The 12,384-nt window shown below is 38.5% G+C and overlaps 1 protein-coding gene across 1 annotated transcript in view; it reads left to right on the plus strand.

Moving 5' to 3' along the window:
• LOC124622036 (histone PARylation factor 1) overlaps positions 1-12,384 on the plus strand; it is a 123,605-nt gene that overhangs the window by 48,888 nt on the left and 62,333 nt on the right. The window contains exon 4 of the mRNA XM_047147594.1: positions 1,182-1,318. Within this exon, the coding sequence (XP_047003550.1) occupies positions 1,182-1,318 (137 nt within the window). The remainder of the gene's footprint in view (positions 1-1,181; positions 1,319-12,384) is intronic.

Below are 12,384 nucleotides of genomic sequence, written 5' to 3' on the forward strand. Positions count from 1 at the left end.
GGGGCCACCGACGAGTTATAGCAAAGAGAGAGCTGAACCACCCAGTTGCTGAACATGCTGCCCAACACAATATGCTTCACAGCCTGCACCATCTGGATTCTTCTCATCAAAACCACCTTTCCTGAATTGTACAGGTGAGAACTCTCCCTGAAATATATCCTAAGTTTCCATAACCCCTCTGACCTCACCCTTCGCTAGTCCATGTCCTTCACCCACCTATCTGCTTCCCTGCTCCCACTCCAGGACTACACAACCTTCTATCCCACTAACACACCCATTACTCTTATTCCCATCTTCTGTTTCTCTTCTTTTTGGGGGAAGGGCCTAAACCAGTCCTCTAAGTTTTCTCTAAGTAAAGAAACTGATCAAACAATGGAAACTTCAGGTTGGAATATCAACAATACAAGGAAAAGATAAATTTCTACCCACAGTGAAGACGACACATTGAGGTGCAGACAGGCACAATGTAAAGATGCTTATGCATTATGTTTTGCCTGAAGCCTTCTTCTCAAAAGAAAATATACACACATTTGTTCACACAAGCAAGCACGCCTCATGAATGAATATGTTTATGTTTCCTTTTACGAAGATGGCTTTGGTCAAAAGTTAATGTGAAAGTGTATTTTCATTATGTCTGTCTGCAACTCAGTGTGTCATCCTTGTGTTGAGTAGTAATCTGTCTTTTCTTGCATTGTTGATACTTTTGCTGTGCCTGCCTGAAACTCATCATCTCCTCTGTAAGGTGAGTAGCAACCCAATCTTTTCGTAATGTTGTCGTCATTCCACCCCGGATTTTCCATTGCTTAATAATGATAATATAAACTAATAATGATAATAATAATAATAATAATAATGTTACTACTGCGATAATATATTCAGTGGTCGACCAACACTGGCTGAAGGATTTATAGGATGATATTGCAGGATGCATTTTGCATAAAAATGTTAGCAGTAGCAGTTTTGTTGATTCCTGTAATGCAGGTTTCAAATTGTACAAGAAGAGATTGGCTATACAAAATAATTAGACAGCGTTAGCATGATTCTAGATGTCTTAACTTGGTATTGCTTCATTCTGTGTAGAGGTTAAAAAGCTTAATAAAGTAAAGAGCTGCTTTATGACTCAAAATCACCAGCTCCCATTTGCATGTCTCTCATATACCTTTTTTTTTTTTTTCCAACAGAGGCATTATGTCCAGTTGGACTGACTTTGGTAGGACCATTTGATGTTTTGTGTGGCAATTTGGGTCCAGGAAGCAAGTACAAGAAATCAGAATATCTTCGCCATTGGAGATATTACTATGACCCACCAGAATTCCAGGTAAATAACTGTCGGGAACAGTAAGTGTTCATAATCATAGTGAGGAACACAAATCACACATGTAATGAATGTTTATCAAGTTTCTATTATTTTTAAGTAATTTGTTAATAAATTTTGACATGAAACATCCACAGCCCTTTTTTGTAAGTATTCTGTGAAAGTGTTCATATTTATGCCACCCCTGTATCTCACAAGGGAATGCTTACGTCCAGCTTGTCGAACAGTCATAAAAATTTTTTCAATGTGAGATAGACCTAACAAAATCAACTGTAAAGAATTTCCATAATTTCTGAAAGACACTCTTTTTACGATATAATGGAGTATCTCTCCTGGGACAACTGGGAGATATGGGAAAAACTCGGGAGTTTTTCATCTGGGAAAACTTGGGAATTTTTAGAATTCCGTGAATTTCTCATTGTATTAGTTTTCAGTTAAATTTGTGTAAGTTTGACTTTTAAGAACTGATACCCTAACAAAGAATTTTACCTTAGCCCACTACTGCTGGATAATAATGCAGTAATGAAATGTAAATGAGAGAGTAACACCAAAATAAAACTTCAGTTGCAAGGAAAGTGGGCCATTTACAACAACAAAACACAGTGCACACACAAGTCTCTTGAGATGAAAATGAGGCAAAGGCTTTATGACAAAGACTATGCAGTATTTCGTAACAACAAATGTACATTTGATGAGCATTACGTCACAGTTGTTTACATTTCTAACAGATCATGGGAAAATATTGCAAATGGTGGCCTGAGAAGTGTTCATTTCAAAGTAAAATTCCATGCAAGATGAATTACAGTATATTTGAGAATGTGCAATGAATTTCTTAAATCGTGGAGCATTTGACTCTCATTGAAGGATCAGCTATATAAAAATTTTCGGGCCCAGAAGACTAGCCACTTACGCCATTGTTTAAAATTTTACTGACACATTTGTGTTTGATGTGTCATAAATGGTAATACTCACTAAAAAAGACCAAACTTCAAGGTTAGTTTTTATATTTGTTTTTGTTCTTTCATAGATTAAAAATAATATAATGGTGATGGAAAAAAGTGTAATTATCTTTACAAAAAAGGCGAAGTGTTCTGGTGTGCAGAGAAATGTGTTGCAATAAGAGCAATACCGGTTTGCTTCTTTTCTCCTTGTTTTGCCAATGAATTGTCTCGTCTTCTCCTAATGTTTGCTACTGCTTCTTTCTAAGTAATTCTATAAATAGACAACAGAAGCCAGCACCAGTCAAGTGACAGGTAGCAGCACATTCGTACCTTGCTCTCATACGAAATTTGTCCAGTTGTAGAGCGATAGGTGGTTCACATAAAGTGAAAACAAGTGTCAAGTGCAACAACTCTATTCACCACTCTGAAATTTGCTTTCAATTAGGACAAGTATGGTCCATTAAATTTTGGGCTTGCAGACGCGTAAATAAAATTTCCTCCACTGATATTTCGGCCGCATATCGCCCGGCCATCCTCAGAGTGAGTCACAAGACTGACGACAAGATGCCAAGTGTGGCCTTATATGCTCCACTGCAGCAGTACTGTGCATGCGAGTCGCAGATGCTGGTTGGCGGCAGAGAAAAACGCTTACACATGCACCGCCTGTGGCGAAGGCTTACAGACATTAGATTCGCTTATCAATGTATGATAGGCGGCAGTGACACCATGACGACTTCTCCACAGTTTAATTATCCCAAGAGCTGGATTCCATGCTTCGTCCAAATTAAAACCACTATCTCTCTTTATTAAATTATTAGCTAATCTAATCTCTATAGCTTCTTTGAAGACAGATTCCCAAAAGGAAGAAGTGGGTGTTAAAATCTTCATATCACTGTAATTCATGGCCTGCCCTGTACCAATACAATGTTCGGCCACAGCTGACTTGTCTGGCTGTAATAAGCATGTGTATCTTCGATGCATCACACATCTCTCATGAACGGTGTGTGTTGTTTGACCTACGTACGACTTCTCACAATTTCCGCAAGGAATCTGATACACACCCGCTTCATGAAGCTGTAAATCATCCTTTACAGAGCCGAGCAAAGCTGCAATCTTCGTGGGGGGCCGGAGGATCACTTAACACAGTGTTTCTGTAGAATACAGCCTATCTTTGAGGAAAGAGCACCTACATAGGGCAAAAATGCACTAGATCTGAAGGAATTACTGTCTTCTTCCCCATCACATATTTGCATTCTAGATTTGTATTGAATGCTCTACGAATTTGCTGTGGAGAAAATCCATTCGATTAAAAAATGCTCTTGGGTATGTGAGCTCTTCTTGCAAATTTATCGTACATGCAGTGCGCTCTATGCACTAAGGTCTTGACACCTATGGTCTGTGAAGGGTGATGGCAGCTACTGGCTTGAAGATATAGATTTGTGTGTGTTGGTTTCTGATATAAGGCATGTTCTGAAGTGCCATCAACTTCACGGTGAACAACAACATCCAAAAGGAGGAGGCAGCCGTCTTTCTCTATTTCCATAGTAAATTTGATGCTAGCGTAGATGGAATTCAGATGCTCAAGAAATCGGTGTAACTCATCCATTCCATGCAGCCATACCACAAATGTGTCGTCCATGTACCTCCAGAAGACTGTTCGTTTAAAACTTGTTGAGTCCAGTGCCTTGTCCTCGAAGTCTTCCATGCATAAATTAGCTACCAGAGGGGAGAGAGGGCTTCCCATGGCAACACCATCAATCTGCTCATAAAATTCACCATTGAACTGAAAATAAGATGAACATGTGCTTTTATCATCTTATTTTCAGTTTAATGGTGAATTTTGTGCTTTTATCATTGTATTTTCAGTTAAATGGTGAATTTTGTCAACCTAAACATAGGAGTGATTTGTCCATAAACTTTGACAAGAGTTAGATAATTCCTCTTCTGCATTTGTTCCAGAATGTAGTGATTTTAAGGGCTGTGAGGGACTTGTACTTCCTAAACTCATTTGTACAGTGAACCCAGTCTTAAAGTGGTTCACACCCAAAAGATTGGGTTCTTTGTCCAAATTAACTGACGGCTAGATCTTCGTCGGCTGGATAATTCATGTCATCATTGTCTCCATTATCTCTGTCAAATAAGAATGGAAGAATGATGCTAGTGGTCAATCAGTTGGAAATCCTGTAGAAAAGGTGTCAAGTCTCCAGCAAGAGTCTTGGAAAAGGCAGTTTTTGGACTGAGTAGCTTGTCCTTGAAGTGATCTTTCATTACCTTGTAGCTAGCACATTTTGGTTTGTTTTTGTCTTCCAGTTTTGGAACAAATATTTGAAGAAATGGAAGCATTACTAGAGCTTGCTCAGCAACTTCCATATTCTCCAGAAATTGAATTGCGCATAACTTTAAGGGAAACAGATCCGATTCTGTTGTAGAAATATACAGAGCTCTTCTGGCAGGGACATCCTTAAAAAGGTTGTAAAAGGCATGTAAAATGTGAATTATCATCCATTGTCTCTCCTGTATTGCAGACTTGAAGGTGCATGAACAACATGAAGCCCACAAGTCCCAGTTTTCAATAAAATTGTCTGTCCCTTCGTTTTCTTTCAAAAAATTTTAAGTTCCCTTAAGAACGTTTGAAGCTAGGGCTGCCCATCAATACTTGTAAAAAAGTTTTTTCATTGCTTCACTGGGTATTTTTTTCTTGACGGACTCGAGTCGTTTAGGTGCTGTCGAACTGCTGGGAAAAGCCAATGCGTAGTAAAGAGTGCATACTAGATTTTTTTTTTACTGCACTAAAATGTTCATCTGTATTCTTTTGCACACCCTGTTGAAGTATTCATCAAAAGAAACAACCCATGATACATTTATGAGGTCAGCTTTAACTTCAGACTCAAAAAAGGGAGCTAGTCCGTATTGCATGGTATAACCAATTTTGTCCTTTTGTAAACACATGCTCTTGGCCACTTCACTATTGGGGAACATAATGGGGAAAAGTAATATTTCGCTTGCTGAACTAGGCGGTGACTTGTGTGAAACGATGCACTACAAATACCACAATATTTCTGCCTTTGTCACTTCATCCTTTATTGTCATCTGATCAAATCCTCTCAGTTTATCCCTGGGTTTTGATGCTGGAGTGAGGTTCTTCTGCAGAGGCAAACAATTCGAGCAGTCAGCGTCGCTGTTGTTGGTCCAGCTGAATCTGTAGATGTGGTAGTGGAAGTAGAACCTGCCTGCTGGGTTGAAGTCTTCACTGCCAGTCGTGTGTTGACATACAAACTTGCTGTGCTTCTGATGGCAGCTGCTTTTGCAATGTGCTTCTTGGATTTTGTCATGTGACCTGTAAGAGCCGATCTTCCTGTAGTACTGATGTTATAGGGGTCCCTGGACATATTCACATTTAGCACTATAAAGGTGCATGGGTACTTTCATCGACCAGTCCTTGAATGCTGGATCTGAAAGCCAACTGCCTTGAAAACAATTTGACGGGGCGCTGTCTCAGTGATTGTTGGTGGGCAACCTTTATTGGAGAGAGAGGGCCGATAGATGTAAATAAGGTTGAGCCTTGTTGTTACGCATGACAAAATATGACACAAATGAGTGGTACCCACATTGTCAGTTAATAAAACTTTGCTCCACATATGAGCAGAACTGAACTCATCAGGTGAGCCAAGCACACTGATTGACTACTGACGAATTGGGTGATTTGAAAAGCAAGCAAGACAGGTTTGACAACCCCGTCTCTGCCAAGCAACATTCATCATAAGTTACGAAATTACTAATAGCTTTCTTTGACCTTTTAAGAAACTATCAGTGACAAGAATATCAACCAGTCTCACTCCAGTAATCTGTTGTGTGTTTTTAGCTAATTTTGTGTGTACAGTAGGGTGCATCAGTTGTAGAGATGAAAGATGCTACGGCCGCTGCGCTCTCTGACCAAAGTTCTGAATGCAGGTTGGCATATCCCTTTGCTTTCATTTCGCTCTAGCTCAAAATCTTGGTTGCTGCTCTTCACACACTCCTCCCTTCTTCTCTCCAAGATTCTCCTCATTTTTGTTCTCACTCCTGTTCACTTTTACCCCTCCTCCCCCCTCCGTTGCCCCTTCCCCCTCCCCTCTCTGTATCTCTCGGCTCTACCCTCCCAGCCATGGTTTCTAAGTTATGAAGTCTGCGGTTACGAACAAATTTACTTCCCAATTATTTTACAACATAGGTGCTATACTGTGTACTGTATGTAAAATTTCCAACTTGCTTTAGGACTTGTTAGACTTTTTGTTGTACATATACCAATTTTAATTTAAAGCCTAGATTCTATACCAGCGTACATGTTGATTTATTTGTAGAGGAATGATTTACCTGCTTAAGTTTAAAATAAGGTGTTACTTCATCCTTATGTTGATCATGTCACTTTTTAAGTATCTATTCACACCTAAAAATATATTAAATGCTCTTCAGGTGTCATTGTGTTCACATTATGTTTGCTAGCTGTTCTTTGATGTCCCCCTCTCCATATTTTTCTACCTAATCAAGTCCACAGTAAAGGAAACACTGTGGATAATATTTCAAATTTTACGTGCCTTGTAAAACCTATTTAAGGATTTCCGTGCCAGAATGGCTCTGTGTATTTGGACCATGAAATCAGAACGGCTGCCCTTGATCCGATGGCTGGAGACTTTAGGTGTTGCGGAGTGCTCTCTAGTAACTGCTTCCGTATCTGGGAATATTTGTTGCAAAGATAGGATACAAAAACAAACCGAAATGTGCTATATACACGGTAGCCAAAGATCATGTCAAGAACATACTACATGTCCGAAAATCACGTATACTGCCGCAACGCTTTGTGCTAACTTTACATATATCAAGTTATATTTATTTGTATTGGGTGTATAAGTGGTTATTGTTTTATTTGTATTTAAATCATACTAACAGCAGCTGTATGATTCTGAGCAGGCATATAATGATGTTAGTTGGTGAAAGTGATGGCTCTTCTTTCATGTGACCGATTGCTGGCTCACTTGCCTCGCCTCACCTCACCTCATCTCCTCAGCTCACAGTGGTCTCTCTTCCCCCTTCATCCAGTCACTGGATCGTGTTGCTGTGAGCAGCTGATGCTGTGGTGACTGCTCTTATTCAGTCCCATCCTTCATTGCCACTTCAGTCTGTCACTCAGAATGCTGAATGCTCGCAAAGATCCCCAGACCTTGCAGTGATTGCTCACAGTCTTATGTTAGTGGTTGTTCAAGTATTGTACATTATAGCTGGAATTTTGTGTAAAAACAATGTAAAAGTTGTTGCATCACTCTTCAAGAAAATATGACACCAACTACAGTTAAGTATAAACTTTACTTCATAAAGTTTCTCCTAAATTACTGCAACCATGGTCACAAAATAAATATTAAATAAATTGAGTTATTGAAAAACAGATTATTGAAAGGTTACAGGTTTTATACTTACAGGCACTTAAGAAAATGAAATCCAGCAAAAACAATGTGTTTTGGAAAGATCTTTGATGCGCATCACTATTTGGACTGAAACTTTCTGGCAGATTAAAACTGTGTGCCGGACCGAGACTCGAACTCGGGACCTTTGCCTTTCGCGGGCAAGTGCTCTTGCCCACGAAAGGCAAAGGTCCCGAGTTCGAGTCTCGGTCCGGCGCACAGTTTTAATCTGCCAGGAAGTTTCATATCAGCGCACACTCTACTGCAGAGTGAAAATCTCATTCTGGAACTATTTGGACTGCTTGTTTGTGTAATACAAAAGTAGAAATACGAATTACACCAGATACTGAAGTTTGGTTTCCAAAGCACTCGTAGGTTCCTGCCTAACCATACCTTCAGAGAAAAACAGCAAAAAATTGTTGATGTCCAATATTATATGTGAAAGTTCAGCTTTTCAAGTAGCAATACTGTATTTATATTAATTTAAACCATTAAATTTTCCTCTTCGTGTGGTCGCCCTACGTAACAGTGATTTTGCTATTGGCTGACTATGTAACTTGTTTAATGCTCTGAATATCTGCTGTCATTGGCTGACGATATCTCTTGATGTTAGCTATGACTGGCTGACAAAAGTGCATCACGCAATGCAATTTCTATGTCAGAGCTCCAGAAGCTACTGTGCTGTAATTGGTGGCATTTGTATATGTACTTTTTCAGTATGAAAATAAGCAGTGGACATACTGTTGCATTTCAAAGAGCTTTCCAAAACACGTTGTTTATTGCTGGATTTCGTTTCCTAAAGTGCTGGGAAGTCCTATGCCAGTATAGGACCTTTACCTGTCAAAGGACTGATAGGTTTTGCAGCTCCAAGGGAAAGTATACTGCCACTTAACATGGAAAAATATTTATTTTACCCCGTTTATAGTGTAATTTCACCCAGGAAAAAGTGTGTTTTTTACTGGGAAATCTGGAAAAAAATCTTTGATTTTTTGTTGTTGTCTGTGTATATACCCTGTGTAAGCAGAACAACCTGTACCTCAGTTTGCTAAAACTATCCTCTCATATTGGTAAAGTTGTACCCTGCTATCACTTATAACATCTACGTACACCCATTCAATGAATCAGCGTGTTACAATACACAAAGACACATTCATATGCTATTTAACAATGAATCAATTAAGTCTATATAACACTTCTTATAAAATTTTACATGTAGTAATTTTACTCACACTGAAGTAGTTTCTGTTTATGCTTTGTTGTGTAAAAAAAAAAAAAAAAAGGGGGGGGGGGAATAAAATTACAAACCCTCTATCAAGTGATGTAAACAAAAATTTTCTGTGCTCCAGACAAACCCTACAACAGATAAGTTACTGCTGTCAGTCACTTTGGAGTTTGTACTAGTTTATCTGAAACAAAATTGGAATGGTCCAAAGAAAATGCTGTGTTGCTCTTCTCTTTATTTCTTTTGATCTCCATTCAGTTTTCACCTTCAAATTCTCTAAATAAAAAAGCTCGTCCAATGGTTCTTTGTAAATTTAGCAATACATATCTTAAACATGAATGGGAAAATGTGGGGAAAGGAGTTTTTACATAAATTTTTAAAAAAGGTCAACGAGGTAGCCAATTCGACATGGTAGAGTTATCATGTGCCGTCTTGGCTATAGTCCGTTGATGACACAGAGCTCATCCAGATGATGCATGAGCTGTTACATCCCGTATAACACAAAGACTGGATAACTACCCTGTAGGGGCCATGAGACTCAGCAACGAACGAAAGTCAGGTGGGTGTTGCGGTAGCTGGGTGGCACCTGAACACCTCACAAATTATACCCTTAAGGTGTGACGCAGCCCATAAAAGTTTATGGAAAAAGACATGAACAGTAACGTATCTAGAATTTTGAATTGGAGTTATAATGTACATGCACTCTCTCATTAAGAGAAACCTGAAAGTGGTCTTAAATATGTAAACAAACATGTGGATTACACTGATTTTTTAACTTAATTGAATTTATGACTTTTGTACACTAGTGTGCTAAAGATGAGCATTAAAGTTCAGTTTATCACACGCAGTAGCAAAAATTTTGGAGCACAAACAAACAAGAGCATGTCTTCCACATGGGGCATCTTACAATGCAGTTGTGATTTTCTGTGACCGGTCAAAAGCATTTGATGGAGCAGTTCACAGTATTCTTCTAGAGAAACTCAAATATTATGGCTGTCAATAAAATTCTTCTTGGCTACTGACCGCATTGTCAGTATATAAAAGTGCCCGACATTTTCGCTACTGTTGCAAGCCTTCGCTTACGTAAAATATTATGGTGTAGATCTTGCTGGTAACTAGTTTCTTGTTTATATATATTAAAAAAAGAAAAAGAAAAAGCTGCGGAGTGTCACATTAAGAAATCCAGGTAGCGTACACAATGAAATGTCATCTTCAGAACAGGGAATAATTTTCACATGTGTACCACAGGACACGATATTGGGTCTGTTCTTATTCTTGTAATATATACATTGAGGTGACAAAAGTCATGGGATACCTCCTAATATTTTATTGATGTGGCAATGATTCAAAACAAGTTGTTTGAAGTTCTGTAGTAATATTGAGCTACACTACCTCTGTAGCCATCCATAATTACAAAGTGTTGTCGGTGCAGGGTTTTGTGCACAAACTGATCTCTTGATTATGTCCCATAAGTGTTCGCTGGGATTCATATCGAGCCATCTGGGTGGCCAAATCTTTCGCTAGAGTTCTCCAAATTGTTCTTCAAACCAAAAGCGAGCAATTATGGCCTGGTGATGTGGCACATGTTATCCATAAAAATTCCATTGTTGTTTGGGAACATGCAGTCCATAAAGGGCTGCAAATGTTTCAAAAAGCTCATGGCACTGAACTGCATTAACTGGATTTTATTAGTACTACCAGTTTCGGCCACAAGTCATCATCTAGTACCTAACAACACAACATGCCAATTTGTAGAACTGCATTAAGGCAACACAAATTGGTGCCTAGCAATCACATAATAATGTACTTACGAAAATCACTTAACTCATTTCATTTGTCATGAATATTGAAACGCAAAGCAATGAATATTTTAATCCACATGGCACACACAATAAAAATCCTCACCGTAGCATTTACAAGTGTACCAATCATCCTAATCATATGAGATGATGACATCAACAAATACAAAGTGACTTAGCATCACAGTCCAATGATCTCCTTATGCTGAAGATATACCTATGAAGAAATATTGACATGTACGTTATTCAATTACAAAATGTGACAAATAACGCAAAGAAAGCTAAATCTGATCATCACTATTGTCATGTAGTATAGTAGTTTTTTTTTTACTACCATCATGCCATCCTAACACACAGAAAAAGACAGAATGAAAAGCATACATCAAGGTCTCAATTGACCTAATCACCATCTAAAGACTGAGAATGTAACATTGTATAAATTACAGTACCACAATATTGTGCAAATTATAGCACAGACTGAAACAAAAGTGAGACCTAACATAAAAATGATCCATTAACAATCAAACAATGGAAAATCCCGAAGGGAGTGTGACAATATTATGAGAAGGAAAGTTGCCACTCACTATATAGCGGAGATGTTGAGTCGCAGATAGGCACAACAAAAAGATTTTCACACTTAAAGCTTTCAGCCAAAGGCCTTTGTCAACAATAGGCACACATAAGTGTGCACACAGACACCCATAAGTGCACACACACACACACACACACACACACACACACACACACACATGCGACTGCAGTCCCAGCAACAGAAACCAGTTGCCTTAGACTACAGTCATGTGTGTGAGTTGCGTTTGCGTGTGCGCATATGTGAGTGTATTGTTGACAAAGGCCATTGGCCAAAAGCTTTAAGTATGAAAATCTTTTTGTTGTGCCTATCAGCAACTCAACATCTCCGCTATAGGGTGAGTGGCAACTTTCCTTCTCATAATACCATTAACAATCATGTTTTTAAAGTTAGTGACAGGATAAGGTGAGATCTTACAATTGTGTGGCTCATCCAAGTTACTACATATCCTGTCTCTAAGCCTTTCCAGCTCTATATAGCTTGCTGATGTTCTAGGTGACATTTACAAGATTCATTATTCTGTTAACACACAGTAAAAGTACAAAGAGTGAAGAAGTGGGGTACTAGAATTGCTGAACCCATGGTAATTATATCAACAAACCATGCTTATCTCCCAGGTATGTTGGAACAGTAAAAATCTATCTTGGTGACTAACCATTTGAGTCAGGTCGATAAGTTCTGTATTGAACAGTCTGCACACAGATACAGAAACTTCAAGAATAAAACTCTACCTATATTAAAACTTTACTTGTGTCAGTCCAGTTTTATGCATACTCTGGATGGTAGTACCAGTGGACTATTTCAACTCACTGTAAGAATAAAAATCTGTCAGGTGGATTATCTCACCAGTAATATAGTATTAAAGTAGGATGCAGTAAAAAAATCTTAATATACATGTAATATCATAACATTAGATAAAGACAAGGTGGGAGGAAATCCTACAGAATTGAAAGTGCAAAAATGTTGCCACAAATTCAAGTTTCACACAGCTATCAATTTATTAATGACTATAAGGGTCATCCTAGAGGGAAATTGACCTCACAGTTGTTCACCATTTGTTGTCGTACTGAGAATATTGTCTTG

This window comes from Schistocerca americana, chromosome 7 (genome assembly GCF_021461395.2).
Source record: "Schistocerca americana isolate TAMUIC-IGC-003095 chromosome 7, iqSchAmer2.1, whole genome shotgun sequence".
In the NCBI taxonomy this organism is placed as follows: domain Eukaryota; kingdom Metazoa; phylum Arthropoda; class Insecta; order Orthoptera; family Acrididae; genus Schistocerca; species Schistocerca americana.